At 45.1% G+C, this 17,475-nt stretch overlaps 1 protein-coding gene and 1 long non-coding RNA gene across 2 annotated transcripts; one reads left to right on the top strand and one right to left on the bottom strand.

Annotated features, from left to right (window-relative positions):
* Positions 1-6,551: 6,551 nt before the first annotated feature.
* LOC149751092 (uncharacterized) lies at positions 6,552-7,364 on the bottom strand. The gene is made up of 2 exons (XR_016398766.1): positions 7,285-7,364; positions 6,552-7,183 (listed from the first exon to the last, which is right to left on the bottom strand). It is a non-coding gene; the product is annotated as an uncharacterized LOC149751092 (long non-coding RNA).
* Positions 7,365-10,457: 3,093 nt separating this feature from the next.
* Positions 10,458-11,456, top strand: LOC103699370 (uncharacterized). The gene has a single exon (XM_008781394.4). The coding sequence runs from the start codon at positions 10,458-10,460 to the stop codon at positions 11,454-11,456; it is 999 nt and encodes a 332-aa protein (XP_008779616.4).
* The last annotated feature ends 6,019 nt before the right edge of the window (positions 11,457-17,475 follow it).

The following is a 17,475-nucleotide window of genomic DNA, read 5'->3' as shown; positions in this document are numbered from 1 at the left end:
AATTTCCCTGAGGCTTGACAACCCTCAGATGCCTGGCTAACCCGATGATCATCCCGGGAGCAGACTAGCCGGAAGCCCCGACCGGTCGCTTCGGCTTGCGCCAGCCTTGGCCGACCAGCGAGCGGAAGAATTTCCTGAGGCCTAACCCTCGGATGCCTGGCTCAGCGCCGGAAGAGTTTCCTGAGGCCTAACCCTCGGATGCCTGGCTTAGCGCCGGAAGAATTTCCTGAGGCCTAACCCTCGGATGCCTGGCTTAGCGCCGGAAGAGTTTCCTGAGGCCTAACCCTCGGATGCCTGGCTTAGCGCCGGAAGAATTTCCTGAGGCCTAACCCTCGGATGCCTGGCCTAGCGCCGGAAGAGTTTCCTGAGGCCTAACCCTCGGATGCCTGGCTTAGCGCCGGAAGAATTTCCCTGAGGCTTGACAACCCTCAGATGCCTGGCTAACCCGATGATCATCCCGGGAGCAGACTAGCCGGAAGCCCCGACCGGTCGCTTCGGCTTGCGCCAGCCTTGGCCGACCAGCGAGCGGAAGAATTTCCTGAGGCCTAACCCTCGGATGCCTGGCTTAGCGCCGGAAGAATTTCCTGAGGCCTAACCCTCGGATGCCTGGCTCAGCGCCGGAAGAGTTTCCTGAGGCCTAACCCTCGGATGCCTGGCTCAGCGCCGGAAGAGTTTCCTGAGGTTTAACCCTCGGATGCCTGGCTTAGCGCCGGAAGAGTTTCCTGAGGCCTAACCCTCGGATGCCTGGCTTAGCGCCGGAAGAGTTTCCTGAGGCCTAACCCTCGGATGCCTGGCTTAGCGCCGGAAGAATTTCCTGAGGCCTAACCCTCGGATGCCTGGCCTAGCGCCGGAAGAGTTTCCTGAGGCCTAACCCTCGGATGCCTGGCTTAGCGCCGGAAGAATTTCCTGAGGCCTAACCCTCGGATGCCTGGCTTAGCGCCGGAAGAGTTTCCTGAGGCCTAACCCTCGGATGCCTGGCTTAGCGCCGGAAGAGTTTCCTGAGGCCTAACCCTCGGATGCCTGGCTTAGCGCCGGAAGAATTTCCTGAGGCCTAACCCTCGGATGCCTGGCCTAGCGCCGGAAGAGTTTCCTGAGGCCTAACCCTCGGATGCCTGGCTCAGCGCCGGAAGAATTTCCTGAGGCCTAACCCTCGGATGCCTGGCTTAGCGCCGGAAGAATTTCCTGAGGCCTAACCCTCGGATGCCTGGCTTAGCGCCGGAAGAGTTTCCTGAGGTTTAACCCTCGGATGCCTGGCCTAGCGCCGGAAGAACTTCGGGAATCAAAAGTCAGCAAGACGCAACCAAGAGCTAAAAAAAAAAAAAAAAAAAAAAAAAAAAAAAAAGAGGACGAAGGCGAGATGAAGAAATATTCAACGTGCATTAATTTTCAGGGCCGAGGCCCATACAATTGGGCAAAACGCCGACATACAAAAATAAAAAAGAAGACAATGAAAGGTACAAGAGGTCAGCTTGGAGGAACTCCCGGGTCGGGAACGCCGGGCTCGTCCGCGGGAGGTAGGGAAGCAGCAGGAGAACCAGCAGGCGATGGCGCCGGAGAGGAGTCGAGGAGGGAGATCTCGCTCAGGTCAACTTCGGGATACTTAGCCGACACCCTTGCCAGGCCCTCCTCGAAGCCCAAGGTGAAGGCTTCGGCCCCCGCGTCCGACGCGTCATGGACAAACTCGTCAGACTGGCGATAGGTCCGCACTGCCTCCGACATATTATGGGCGAACTCGGCGGACTGGCGATAAGCCTTTACCGCCTGACGCCCGATTTCCGCCCTCTTCTCGGCCAGCTCCGCCTCAGCTCGCTCCATAATCTGAGCCTTGGCCTCCAAGACCTTCGCCACAATCCGGCCTTCGGCCTCAGAGGAGACCCTCAGCAGATCAGCCTGAGCCTCTTTATGCTTCGCCTCGGTAGCAACCCGAGCGGCCTCGGCTTCCTTCAGGCGCGAACGGAGCTCTTGGACGTCCGTGCATGACTTCTCCAGGGCCGACTCCAGTTCGCCTAGTTTGGCTTCAAAAGAGCGGATTCGGTCGCAGGCGTTGTCGGCAGACCGCTGGGCCTTCTCCCACCGCTCTCGATAGTCCGCGATCTTCCGGGACTGCTTTTCAGCCCGTTCCTCCGCCTTCTTGACCCTGCTTTCGAGGCCCGAGGCGGCTTTGAGTTGCTCCCGAGCCTCTGACAGTTGCTCCTCTAGGGCGGCGAAGCCGAGTGCCCGCTCTTCGGCCTCCCGGAGCCTCGCCTCGAGGTCCCCGGTCGTCCTGCCTGCCGCAGCCCGGCCTCCCTCTTCCATTGCTTTCAGCCGGTCCTCGGCCTTCGCCAAAAGCCCCGCCTGTTCCTTGTAGCACTCCTCCAGACGGATCATGTACTGGGCGAGCTAAGAAATAGGAAAAATAAGGGAGTCAGGCGGAGAACAACAGAGCCAATAAATGGTGAAAGACGGCCAGAAGAACACTCACCGACATGAGACAGACGCAGCTGGCGGCCCCAACGTCAGAGACATCCAACTCCCGGACCCGCCGACGGTCCTTCTCCAGCAACACTGTTTCGATGAGATTTCGGGCGCCATCGGTAGTGAAGGCAGACCCCGATTTCTCCCCGGAGCCGGATGGTGGTTCTGCAGCCTTACCCTTATCCATCGCCTGGGGAAGAGTCCGGCTGATCGCGCTCGGGGCGGGGGTCGCCCCAGGAATTGATAGGGTCCCGCTCGGCCGGGGCCTCGGCGCGTCCCTCCTCGAGTCATCAGGAGCCGACCGAGTCGAAGGCCGGGTCGGGGACCGATCACGTCCGACCCGTCCGTCTTGAGCAGGCTCAGGTGGCACCTCCGGAGTAGCGGCAACCTTACCACCGGAGGGCTGATACAGCGTCAGCTGCCGGTCGGTGCCCACGACATCTCCCTGACCGGTGGGCCCGGACTCGTCGGTCGGCATCGGAGGTATCTCCTTACGGGACTTCTTCGCCGGTGGGGCCCCGCTCGGAAGAGCTCGTTTCCTCCTCCGGACTGCTTCCAGCAGGGACGCCCTACCAACAGCCTTCGTCTTCACCGACCGCATGACGTCGTCGACCTCTGCAAGAAGGACGGGATAGTCAGGGACTGAGAAACCGAAAGGAAGAAGGAACGAAAGAGAAGAAAAGAGCTAAAGAAACGATGGCGGACTCACGGTCGGTGGGGACCGAGCTCAAACCGACGTTCACCAAGGTATCCTCAGAAATAAGGCGGCCCACCGGGGGAAGCTGGCCCTCGGCGACCAACCCCTTCAAGGCGGCGACGCCCTCGGATTCCTCCCTCGACAACTTCGACAGGCCAATTGGGGACTTCACCGGCGTCCCCCAGATTGCCCTGATTTCCCAGGAGGGGTCTGCATCAACGAAAAAGAAGCGCTCCTTCCAGTGGTGAATGGAGGTAGGACCCTCCTTGACAAGGCCGCACCCTCGCCGCGCTGCGAAGCACCACCACCCTTTGTCCTGGGGGTGGCCACTCAGGCCGTAGAGCTCCCAGAAAACGTTCAAGGTGGCGGGAATCGCATGCAAGCGACAGAGAACCTGGAAGACCGTCAGAGCACGCCACGAGTTCGGCACCAGTTGCGTCGGTGCCATTCCTAAACCCCGGAGCACCTGTAAGACTAGGTCTGAAGGGGGAAAGCGGAACCCGGCCTGGAGGATGCCCTCATTGATGGCGATCTTCCCTCGAGGAGGATGAGACATCCTCTCCTCAGGCCCTGGGAGCGTGACATTGCAGGCCTCGGGAAGGTGGCACCGAGCCACAAATCCGTCTAAGTCCTCGGCGACCAGTTTTGACTTGATGCTATCTGCTCCCACTTCGCCCATCCCTAATGGCCAATAAATCTACGGTCAGGACGGGGTCAAGAAGGAGGGAAAGGCCGGAACGACTGGGGTGCACTAGTACAAAAAGAAAAAGTATGAAGAGCTCAAAGTAGAAGAGTGGGAAACTCACTTGAAGAGGAGGAAGAACGGCTCCGAGAGCGTCAAAGGAAAAGCAAGCGAACGTTTCGGCGGCAACAATGGCAGCGCAAAGGAGAAACTCGAAAATGTCCGTAAAGAAGAAGACGGACGGGGGAGGGCCCCCGATTAAATAGGCGAAAGGGCAAGTGACGCCTCGATGACGCCAGAAGACGCCTGGCCGCCGAAGGGTCGCTCGCACCCCAAAGGCGAATCGACACCATTAAGGAAGGATGTCCGCCGAAATCCTCAGGTTGCCAGGTCAGCAGCAACCGCCATACGCCATAAAGAAGGCGGGAAGCTTGAAGCGCGCGCGCCTCTTCGAAGGATGGCGGCAATCTCGAAACATCACTCCCTTCACCTGTTCCCCTTCTGGTTCCAGGCTCGGAAGTGGGGGGCTACTGTTATGGGGGAATTAAGCCGCCATGCCCCACGTGATCGGCACGCGTATCCAGGAAAGCTACAGTTACCCTTTGACCCAGCACTCCGACCCCGAGTCGGACCTCCTCGGCTTCGCAGCCCGACCCCGGGTCGGCTGCCCTATGATCCAGCACTCCGACCCCGAGTCGGACCTCCTCGGCTTCGCAGCCCGACCCCGGGTCGGCTGCCCTATGATCCAGCACTCCGACCCCGAGTCGGACCTCCCCGGCTCCGCAGCCCGACCCCGGGTCGGCTGCCCTATGATCCAGCACTCCGACCCCGAGTCGGACCTCCTCGGCTTCGCAGCCCGACCCCGGGTCGGCTGCCCTATGATCCAGCACTCCGACCCCGAGTCGGAGATCTTTTGATAACGACAGGCTATTCTCCAGAGGCACGCCGCGGCCTCCTGCTCCACTACTCCCTGCAACGGCTGTACCCGATGCTGCCCACGATCTCCTGTATCAACCGTACAAAGCGGAGCTCCACTACGCCCTGTCATGGCCGTACCCAGCGCTGCTCCACGACGCCCCGTAACGGCCATGTCAGTGGCCATTCTATCGTGCCCCACGACGACAAACCCCCCTGAGAGACCTCCCAGCCAGGTATATACGCGGCTGGGGGGAGAAGGGGGGGGTAAGCAACACCTCCCAGAGCACTCTCTCCCACTTGTGATTATCATCTCTCCTCCTCCAATCTCCTCTGACTTGACCGTCGGAGGGCCATCACCACCCTGGTGGTGGTGCAAGGCTTGTTTGCAGGTTCCTTGGCGGAAGGTGGAGCGCAACCAGCACCAACCAAGACAACTCAGGCGGAACCCCGTTCACACCGTCGTGTCAATCGTTCTCGGTTTGGACCACCAGCAACACTAATAATAATAATAATAATAATAATAATATATATATATATTTAAATACATATATATATATATATATAATGTGATGAAATGGAAAAGGATTAATACTATATTTTGATAGGTGACGATGAGTGATAGCGAGAATGAAGTTCTGGCTAACTATAAAAGAAAAGGAGTGAAAGCATCATCCCAAGAAGCTACCAACATGCCAGCTGGGCCAGCTCCAAATGCTGTAGCCACTCAGGCAGATCTTGTTGGGGTATGCCAAGTGGTGGCACAGCTTCTCCAGCAGCAGCAGCAGACGCAGCTCTCCTTCCGACCTGTGTCGTCCACCGATACTTATTATGAGAAATTTCGGAGGCTGCATCCTCCAATGTTTGAGGGAGGGGCTGATTACTTGACTGCTGAGATCTGGATTCGGAAGATAGAGGAGATGTACGATGCTCTACAATTTCCCGATGAGGTTAAGGTCAAATTGGTGGTTCCTATGCTTAGAGGAAACGCCAAGTTCTGGTGGATAGCTATGAAGGCTGCTATTCAAGGAAAAGGTGAACAACTAACATGGGAGGAATTTAAAGGTAAATTCTACAATCAGTACTTCCCCCAGTCAGTGAGATTGGTGAAGCAGAACGAATTTTTGGCCCTGAAACAGACCGAGAATATGACAGTATTGGAATATGCCAGCAAGTTTAATGAATTGGGCAGGTTTTGTCCTCAGTTCATGGAGGAAGAGATAAGTAAAGCTAATAGGTTTGAACAAGGCCTGAGATATGGGATCAGGTCCAGGTTGGCTGTTCTGCTTTCCACTAGTTACCAGGATGTATTGGAAAGGGCTCTAAAATTGGAAGCCGAATTGAAGAGATCAGAAAAAGAAAGAAGTGACCAGAAGAGACCCAAGATGACAGAAAGTCTGAGTGACAGGCCACAGAACCTTGAAAGTAGTACAAATAAGAAGAAGAGGTTTGAGGTCTGTACCTACTGTGGCAAGACTCATGGGGGGCCTTGTTTTAAGAAGATGGGAGTCTGCTTCATTTGTGGTCAACATGGACATTTCGCACGGGATTGTCCAAATAAAAAGAAGAATGATTCGGAACCTACGACATCGGAAGCTCAGCTTTTGCATTGACTCAGTAGAATGCTGGTACAAATGACCAAATAGTGACAAATATCATCCTAGATAATGCCATGAAGGCCAGGTGTCAATTAATTGTAAATCTTCTGGCACCTTTGTATCTTCTGGGTTTCTAACCCTCTAAAATGCACGTCATAAGAATTGAACCAGTCTTTATGTGATGTCATCTCTCTTAAAAATAAAAAAAAAGGAAAAAAAAAGGGCTATTCTTATGGATGTTATGTTTAAGAATCTTTTCACTTAAGTGAGAAAGTTAGAGTTAATACAAATTGAGACTGAGCCTTTGATATGTTGGGCTCAATTAAAGTTGCGCAGCGGAAGTCTAGTGGAATATTAGATAAAAGACTAAGTATCTTCATTTGTTTAAGGATTAAAGTATGTAAAATTTCGAGGACGAAATTATTTTAAGGAGGGAAGAATGTGAAAACCAGCCCATATATAGTGGGCTAATGGGCCAAGCCCAACGTGGCCGGCCCATCTGGAGTCCCAGAGGCGGTGATCATCAGCTGAGGCGGTTACAACCGCCTGACAGCCACGATCACCACCACCACCCTCCTCTCTTCCGACCGGCTATAAAAGCTCATGGATTCTTCAGTGAGGAACTCAGTAGACCACCCTCTCACTACCTCTCACTCTCCCCTCCTGCCACAAGGAACGGATCGGGAGCAGCACCATCGAAGAAGGAGGGATCTGCAGCTCGTCCCCGCACTGCGTCGCCGGAGCAGACGCAGCAGCTCGCCGGAAAAGCCCCACAGCTCTTTCCCGGAGCTAGGTGAGTCCTCTGATCACTCTATCCCTCTCATTTCACATTCCGATCTATCCGGATGAGTGATCAAAACAAAAGAGAAATAAAGAAATGAAAAGAAAAAGGAAGAAGAAGAAGAAGAAGAAGAGGAAAGGAAGGGAGAAGAGCTTACCGGATGTCCTCGGTCGCGAATCCGGCACGATGAGCTCGGCTGCAGCCGTCGACGGCTGGAGGCTCTTACTCCCCTCTTCCAATCGCGGGGAGATTGTCTACAACTCTCCTTTGGCTACGGTGAGTTCGATCGCAGCCATAGCCACAGTGGTGGGTTTCTCCCCCACTGTAGTGAGAACGAAGGAGCTGCCAGCTCCGACTGCAGGCTCCGCTGGCCTTCGGCCGGAGCTGTGGTGGGCCGGAGGCCCCTTCTTCTCAAGGGGGTTGGTTCCGATCCCCAAAGAACAGAGAGGGGGGCCGGCCGCTGCGGGCGCGACCACGGGTTCGGCCGTGGGCGCCGCTGGTCGCGACAGACCTCTTCCGTGAGGGGGAGCCGCCCTCCTCCCTTCTGAAGTGAAGAAGGATGAAGAAGAAAGGGGGAATCGGCCGCTACAAGCGGAGCCGCGGGTGATGTTGGCCGGCCGTCGGCACCCCCGACCTCGGACCGTCTCCCTCTCGAGCGCCCTTCCGAGCTCGCCTCCTAGTTTCATGGGAGAAGAGGAGAAGAGGAGGAGGAGACCGGGAAGGGAAGAAGAAAGAAGGAGATGAGAAGAAGAAAAGAAAGAAGAGGGAGGAAGCTTCGGGAAGGGAGAAGAAAAGAAAAAGAAAAAAAAAGAAAAAGAAAAGAAAAGAAAAAAAAAATGGCTGTGGGCCGAAATCGGCCTGATTCCGAAATGGGCCTGATTCCGGAGTGGGCTTCAAATAAACTTGGCTTTAGAAGCCTGAAGCCGGGCTGGGCCCTGATTCAAGCCTAGTGTTCTTAAATCTAAAACTAACTGGGCTTGAAGAGCTCAAATTTTAATATAGGGACTAAATTGAATATAGTTTGAAACTAGGCTCCCTTTTAAATTAATTAGAACTGATAAGAATTAATTATAAATTAACTAATTGTGTTTCTGGGCCTGAATACAAATGGGCCCAGTAATTGAATCAGGCCACAGGCCTGATCCAGAAACCAATTAAACTTTGGGCCTGAATGCAAATGGGCCCTGACCTGAACTAGAGAGCAATTGGGTCAAACCCGAACCAGAAGGTGAACCAGACCTGAATCAGGAATTTAATCAAATCCGAACCAGAAAGTAGATTAGACCAGAACCAGAAATTGAATTGGGCCATGGGCCGGAACCAGAAATTAAATTGGGCTATGGATCCGAAAATGAAATTGAGTCCTATGGATGGGTTGTAAATGACTTTAAGATTATAAATAAATAGAAATTAAATATGTCAGTGACATGTAATTTAATGATCTTGCTAGGTATTGAAGAATTGGCATTTGATGGGCAAATTAAGATAAGTAACATGTCTTAATCTTATTATGGATCATGTATCACGTTTTATATGGTGAAAAAGTATTATTTATAGAATTGGAATTGTGTATATGAATTGTGGAAAATATAAGTAACCCGGATATAATCTTATGTTTTATCAAATACTTGTGACTATTTGATTATGAAATTATATATGATTATTTATATTTTCACAAAATTAGGATCCAACATGTGTTAGCAAATGATTGTATGATTTTGGATAAATAGCATCCATAATGATTATTATATTATTTACACATTATTATGATGAGGTAGAAAGATGCATGGAAAGAAAAATAAAGTTTTCAGCATGATCATGAATTTTATTCAGTATGATGCCATTACTCACTTTCCAATGTACCAATGAGAAAAGATTTATGAAAAGCATGATATGTTTTTAAGAACTCTCAGATCGCTATGTACGGCCCTCGCCAGTGGGTTATAGTAGCTTGGTTTAGACCCTGCCAACGGAGAACAATAGTTGGCAAAGATTATGGCCCTCGCCAGCGGGTTACAGTAGCTCGGCATACGGCCCTCGCCAGCGGGTTATAGTAGCTTGGTTTAGACCCTGCCAACGGGGAACAATAGTTGGCAAAGATTATGGCCCTCGCCAGCGGGTTACAGTAGCTCGGCATACGGCCCTCGCCAGTGGGTTATAGTAGCTTGGCTTAGACCCTGCCAACGAGGAATAATAGTTGGTAAAGATTATGGCCCTGTCACGGGTAATAATAGTGACCATAGCTGCACTATCATCTGAGAGCACGAATTTCAAAGTATGAATAATGATAAGTACGGATTTCAAAGCATGAATAATGATGAGTACGGATTTCAAAGCATGAATAATGATGAGTACGGATTTCAAAGCATGAATAATGATGAGTACGGATTTCAAAGCATGAATAATGATGAGCACGAATTTCAAAGTATGAATAATGATGAGCACGAATTTCAAAGCATGAATAATGATGAGTACGGATTTCAAAGCATGAATAATGATGAGTAGCACGGATTTCAAAGCATGAATAATGATGAGTAGCACGGATTTCAAAGCATGAATAATGATGAGCACGGATTTCAAAGCATGAATAATGATGAGCACGGATTTCAAAGCATGGATAATGACAAAAGTTTTATGATGCATAGCCATGTTTATGAAGTTGCATAAATGGACATGCATAGTTTATATGACTGGTTTGTTATATGAAATGCTTACTTTGTTACAACTGTTAGTTTCTTAAATTAATGCACTAGTATGAGAAAATATTATGATTGATCAGATAAGATTATGCATGGTTACTTACTGAGCTTTATAGCTCATACCCATTTATTTATGTTCTTACAGATGAATAGGAGATGCTAGGAACGAGGAGCGTGACATGCTTCAGGGTTATGGGGAAAAAAAAATGACACATTAAATGTTGCTATTTTTAGATGCTTTGTAATCAATCTTTTATTGATGAAACATTTGATAACATTCAAGAAAGAAATTATTCATAATTGATTTAAAGTTTTAAAGTGGCTGCGTGTTATTGTGGGCAAGGGTTCGCAATAGCACGGCCGTGTCATGAACCAAATTCGGGGCGTGACATTAAGTGGTATCAGAGCAGTAATTTTTAAACATGATTTAAAAAAAAAAACTTTAAAATTAATCATGGGAATGGGTAGCTAAGTTAACTTTTCCATAATTGGAATCATAGTAAGAACAATAATGATATTCTAATAATAATAATAATAATAATATATATATTATATATATTTAAATACATATATATATATATATAATGTGATGAAATGGAAAAGGATTAATACTATATTTTGATAGGTGACGATGAGTGATAGCGAGAATGAAGTTCTGGCTAACTATAAAAGAAAAGGAGTGAAAGCATCATCCCAAGAAGCTACCAACATGCCAGCTGGGCCAGCTTCAAATGCTGTAGCCACTCAGGCAGATCTTGTTGGGGTATGCCAAGTGGTGGCACAGCTTCTCCAGCAGCAGCAGCAGATGCAGCTTTCCTTCCGACCTGTGTCGTCCACCGATACTTATTATGAGAAATTTCGGAGGCTGCATCCTCCAATGTTTGAGGGAGGGGCTGATTACTTGACTGCTGAGATCTGGATTCGGAAGATAGAGGAGATGTACGATGCTCTACAATTTCCCGATGAGGTTAAGGTCAAATTGGTGGTTCCTATGCTTAGAGGAAACGCCAAGTTCTGGTGGATAGCTATGAAGGCTGCTATTCAAGGAAAAGGTGAACAACTAACATGGGAGGAATTTAAAGGTAAATTCTACAATCAGTACTTCCCCCAGTCAGTGAGATTGGTGAAGCAGAACGAATTTTTGGCCCTGAAACAGACCGAGAATATGACAGTATTGGAATATGCCAGCAAGTTTAATGAATTGGGCAGGTTTTGTCCTCAGTTCATGGAGGAAGAGATAAGTAAAGCTAATAGGTTTGAACAAGGCCTGAGATATGGGATCAGGTCCAGGTTGGCTGTTCTGCTTTTCACTAGTTACCAGGATGTATTGGAAAGGGCTCTAAAATTGGAAGCCGAATTGAAGAGATCAGAAAAAGAAAGAAGTGACCAGAGGAGACCCAAGATGACAGAAAGTCTGAGTGACAGGCCACAGAACCTTGAAAGTAGTACAAATAAGAAGAAGAGGTTTGAGGTCTGTACCTACTGTGGCAAGACTCATGGGGGGCCTTGTTTTAAGAAGATGGGAGTCTGCTTCATTTGTGGTCAACATGGACATTTCGCACGGGATTGTCCAAATAAAAAGAAGAATGATTCGGAACCTACGACATCGGAAGCTCAGCTTTTGCATTGACTCAGTAGAATGCTGGTACAAATGACCAAATAGTGACAAATATCATCCTAGATAATGCCATGAAGGCCAGGTGTCAATTAATTGTAAATCTTCTGGCACCTTTGTATCTTCTGGGTTTCTAACCCTCTAAAATGCACGTCATAAGAATTGAACCAGTCTTTATGTGATGTCATCTCTCTTAAAAATAAAAAAAAAAAAGGAAAAAAAAGGGCTATTCTTATGGATGTTATGTTTAAGAATCTTTTCACTTAAGTGAGAAAGTTAGAGTTAATACAAATTGAGACTGAGCCTTTGATATGTTGGGCTCAATTAAAGTTGCGCAGCGGAAGTCTAGTGGAATATTAGATAAAAGACTAAGTATCTTCATTTGTTTAAGGATTAAAGTATGTAAAATTTCGAGGACGAAATTATTTTAAGGAGGGAAGAATGTGAAAACCAGCCCATATATAGTGGGCTAATGGGCCAAGCCCAACGTGGCCGGGCCATCTGGAGTCCCAGAGGCGGTGATCATCAGCTGAGGCGGTTACAACCGCCTGACAGCCACGATCACCACCACCACCCTCCTCTCTTCCGACCGGCTATAAAAGCTCATGGATTCTTCAGTGAGGAACTTAGTAGACCACCCTCTCACTACCTCTCACTGATGACCCAAAGATTGATTTAAAGATTGATTTTGATGATCACAAAATCTTGAAGTATAAATACTAATGTTTGTGTTGCAAGGAGAAAGATATTTATTTTGCAAGGAACATAGCAAGTTGGAAGAACACAAGAAGAACTCCAAAGTTCTCAAGAAAAGTTGGAAGAAAGTTACACTTCATTGGCCCAAGTTTCAAATTCAAAGGACTCAAGTTGGAAGAGCAAATTCAAGGAAAAATTCAAAAGAATAGTCCTCGAGTCGACTCCTGGATAGTACGAGTCGACTCCAGGGAGTAACAAGGCAGAAACATAGAGAAGATATTTTGGACCCTGAGAGCCGAGTCGACTCCCGAAGAACTCGAGTCGACTCCGATGGTTGGCAGGTCGACTCCTAAGGAAGTAAGAGTCGACTCCCAGAGAAATACAAGGCAAAAAGTCAGAGAGCCAATTTCAGACACTGAGAGCCGAGTCGACTCCCGTGAAGTCCGAGTCGACTCCGAAGCAGCGCAACCCCAAAGACAGAAGACAGTATTTTCGTCTCTGAGAGGCGAGTCGACTCCAAGACAGTTCGAGTCGACTCCAAGGCAGCGGGACCCCAAAATACAGGGGATCAGTTTTCGGGCTCTGAGAGCCGAGTCGACTCCAAGAGAATCTGAGTCGACTCGAGGAAGAAAATCAGAAAATATGTCCTCTGGATTCCTGAGAATGAGCCGACCCCCAAGTGCCCGAGTCGTCTCCAGCTATTGGCGAGTCGACTCCCGTTTGGTCCGAGTCGACTCTAGGACAAGGCATGCACATTCATTCAAATTTGGAACAGTGGCCGAGTCGTCTCCAGAAAAGCACGAGCCGACTCCTGCAACAGGCGAGTCGACTCCAGATCGCGCGAGTCGACTCCGATCCCAACAGAAACTTTGTCAGGAGTTGCAGACTGTGCACAACAGCTCTATTTTTGTCTCTAACGGCTAGATTTCTATTTCCACAACATCTAAAGCTATAAAATCAAGAGGAGAGCTAGGATAGAGAGGATGGAAGTGGAAGAAAACATTTAGGAAAGAGATCTCAAAGAAAAATCTCCCAAAAGCACAAAAGGGCCATTCAAAGCAAATAGAGAGAAGAAGAGCATCCGAGTGAATCCCAAAGCTTTCTCTTCAACTGTGTGCTGCCTCGGTGATCCTCTACTTTGTGCAAAATCAGAAGAGGGTCAAGTGAAGAAGAAGCCGAGTTCCTCCATCTATGAATTAGTTTGAGGGCTTCTTCTCTTTACTTTACTTATTTATATTTGCTATATCTGCTTAAGTGAGAAGCTTGTATTTGTTTTTAAACCTTTGTTTTAATATCTTGTAACTTGATTCAATCAAGGGATTGAATCAAGGGGTTAAGGTTTGTTGGTGAGCCAAAGGAAAAACCAACGGTGTAAGGTTGTGGTTGGTGAGCCTTTGGAAAAACCAACTGGGTTGATTGTGAACCCGGAAAACAATCGTTGTAAGGTTGTGGTTGGTGAGCCTGTGGGAAAACCAACTGGGTTTGATTGTGAACCCGAAAAAACAATCGGTTGGTTCTAGTCGGTGAGCCTGTGAAAACCGACCGAGTTCGTTGTTCTCTCGCAAAACAACAAGTTGGGTTGTGAGCTTGTAAAACAACCGGCTGTAATCTGTAGGATTATAGTGAAATTCCCAAGAGGTCTTGGGGAGTGGATGTAGGTGCTGGGGTGCACCGAACCACTATATGTTTGTTGTGTTTGTAATGCTTCTTGTCATTGTCTAACTTACTCACTTACTTACTTAGATAAATTGCTTGCTTAACTCTTATCCGCGCATCCTTTAGTTGCAAGCATAATCAATCAAGTCACAATCTATACATCAAACTGTTGCTAAGTTTAAATTTCACTGTGCATCTATACAACTTAGCATAATTAACTCTAAAAGATTAGAAGTAGTTGAAAAGTTTTTAAAAGACCCAATTCACCCCCCCTCTTGGGTTGTATCTACTGGGCAACAAGTGGTATCAGAGCAGGTGCTCTAAGATTAATTATTGATCTCACGATCAAGAGCCAAAGATCATGACAACTCAAATAGATAGTTTTCTAGAAGAGGGACAATTAATTGATAGACCTCCACTACTTAATGGCTTAGACTACACATATTGGAAAGCACGCATGCGCATTTTTGTTCAATCACAAAACTATAAAATATGGAGTATCATTATAAATGACTCTCATACACTCTCTCAAGCTGTCAATGAAAAAGACTTAGCACAATTGAATGCTAATGCTATGAACATTCTATATTGTGCTATCCATGAATCTATATTTCATAAGATTTCTGCATGCTTATCTGCTAAGGAGATCTGGGATACTTTAGAAAATATTTATGATAAATCTCAGATTAGCTCACATGTGCTTCAATTACATACTAACAATGAGACTGCAGAAAAAGGTGTTGAATCTCCCACCTCAGTCGAGTCGACTCTAAGTATTTCAGAGTCGACTCCCAAGTTAGCCGAGTCGACTCCAATAAGGCCCGAGTCGACTCCGAGGCAGAACAGTTCAAAAAATAAAGAGTTCGGTGATGAAAACAAGGATCCATTTCCAAACACCGAAAGATTCAAAAGCTTCCTAAAGACAAAGAAGAAGAGGAAGCAAGAAGAAAGGAAGAAAGAGATAAAAAGCAAGAAAGTCTTGACCAAGGAAGAGTCAAGCAAGAAATTGAAAGCTAGGAGCAACAATGATGATATTAGCTCCAAAGAACTACAAGAGGTAACTAACTTGTGCTTTATGGCACAAGAAGATAAGGTAAAATCTGAATCTACCTTTATATCAAATGATTTTCAAGAAGAATTCCTTTATGATGAATTATTAAATACTTTTCATGATTTATATGGTGAATGTAAAAAATTAGCTATAAAAAATAAAAATCTTAAGAAACTAAATCTGAAAATTTCAAAAGAAAGAAACTCTAGTGATGAAATACAAGATAAACTAAATTCTGAAAATGAAAGCTTAAGGTTAAATTTAGAACAGTTGATTCAAAAAAATCAGAGTTTAATTAAAGAAAATCAAAACTTAAGTGAAGAAATTAACCAATCAAAATCTCTTATTAACAAATTCAATGTAAGTTCAGAAAGATCAAAAATAATGTTTGAAAGCCAATGTGTTGCTTATGATAAATCAAAATTTGGCTTGACTCCTTTACTTAATAATAAATCTCTAGAGAAAAAGGTTATCAATTCACCAAGCAAACCATTAAATAAGATAACTTATTTCAAACATGAAAAGAATGGGCATAACAACTTTACCTATCGTTCTAACATAATTAAATCAAGTGGTAAAGTTATTACAATTAAACAAATCTGGGTTCCAAAAGGAACCATATGTCCTAACTCTCAAGGACCCAAGCAAGCTTGGGTACCCAAAATGAAAATATGAGGATGTAGATGAAGGTGTGCCAAGATACCCATAAAATAAATAGAACTTTCATACAAATGGGTGCTCTAGACACACATTAAAGAGTGAAACTTAAATACACTTATGAAAAGTAATTAAAAAATAATAATAATGAAATCAGTAACCCTTGCATCTCATCATTACTTTTGCTTTAGTATTTGATTAAAATATGAATTGCAAGTATTGATCAATTTTGTGATATAGAAAATACTTTTGAAAATATTATCAAATCACTTCATTTTATAGTATGATTTACTCACTATTGGATAAGTTGCTAAGAATAACTCTATGAATTCTCTATATGCTTGATTGAGAGTTTTTATCCATGGCATTATTGTTTATCGATCATAGATATGAAAATGTGCACTTGGTATGCCTTTGAATATATGCACTATGAATACCAAGATTAAAGAAACCATCTTTGGGATATAAAATCAACTCATGCTAGTATGTACTTAATCTCAAAAGACCTTGCCATTGGCTTACTTAGAGTATCTTCTGAAAGGTCAAAGTTTACTATGCATGTTAACTAAGGAAACAAACAAAAATCAATTTCTAAATCTAAAGTTGTTGTTTCCAACACTAAGTTTTCAAAAGCTTACATTGGTTTTGTTCTTGGCACTTAAATTGAAATATTTTCTGCATTGGCACAAACTCACAAATAGGGATCAAATGAAAAAGGTTTGCAAACTATGAAAGTAAAGAAGTATCATGGCATAGTGTTGAAAACCAATTTTGTATTAAGTTGTGCACAGAAAATAATATTGAATGCAATTGTTTCTGCACCAAGAACACTATAAGTAAAATAGGATCAATAGAATCCTTGAAGAAATGAAGAAGGCAATGTTGTATGATAGTCATCTACTTAAATGATTTGTTAAAAGCTATCATCATTGCTTGTCATATATATGGTTTCTATTAGATCTATTATTGATGAAAACTCCATTTGATCTTCTGAAAAATAGAAAATGATCTATTGCATATCTTTCATATTTTTCAGTAGCTTATGATATGCTTGATATGGTCTTTTGAAAATAATGCCAAATCTGATAAAGATATTTCTATCCTTGGATATCATTCATCAAGCAATGCGTATAGAATATTCAATGAAAAGATTCTAGTTGAAGAAATATCAATTCAGTTTATTCTTTATGAGACTAATGATTTATTATCAAAATACTAAAATCAAATTATATATGTATATGGTTAATCTTTTACCTATAACAATCTGAAAACTTGTTAATGATTAGAACCAAATTGAGTTCTTCAGAAATGCACTTAATGAAGAAAAATTAATAACTACTAAAAGACTAAATCAAGAAAAGATGAAATAGATCTTGATGAAATTCTTGCATAATTAGAAGTAAAGATCACCATTATCATTTGCTTGCTTATGAGCTTTATATTCTGTCAAATGAATGTGTAGAATACACTTCTATGTGGTTATTTCATTAAAAAAAAAGATCTATGTAAAATAACCACCTTATTTGAAAACATTCATTACAAATATGATAAAGCAATTTGTGATTTGGAACAAGCATCAAAAGCATGATAGAATAATTATTTTATCATATACCTAATAGACCAGATTATGTGATCATTATGTGCCTTTGTGCAAGACTTCAATCTAACTCTAATGAATCATAATTTATTGATAACAAATGAATCATAATCTGAATTTTGATAGAAACAATTGTTTAAGGCAATTTGATCAAAACTTAGCTAGCATGCCTTATTGATAATTATCTTAAGCAAATAGAATCTAAGCTAAATTGATGTTGAAAATAAGAAATTGATTTGATCTTGATAAATCTTTCTATTGTCTCACATGCTTGTCCTTGAACCTTCTTGGTTAATGAAACTATCTCTTAAGTTAAAGTGACATGTGTTTGCTTATATTTAGGCAATCTCTTGAGTAAAGTGACTCAACATTCAATT

The sequence above is a fragment of the Phoenix dactylifera genome, chromosome 16, assembly GCF_051530095.1.
Source record: "Phoenix dactylifera cultivar Ajwa chromosome 16, Ajwa_hap1_PhDact_Kaust_v1.1, whole genome shotgun sequence".
NCBI classification, from domain to species: Eukaryota; Viridiplantae; Streptophyta; class Magnoliopsida; order Arecales; family Arecaceae; genus Phoenix; species Phoenix dactylifera.
The sequence above is the reverse complement of the archived record's forward strand: the minus strand, read 5'-3'. Positions and strand labels throughout refer to the sequence as shown.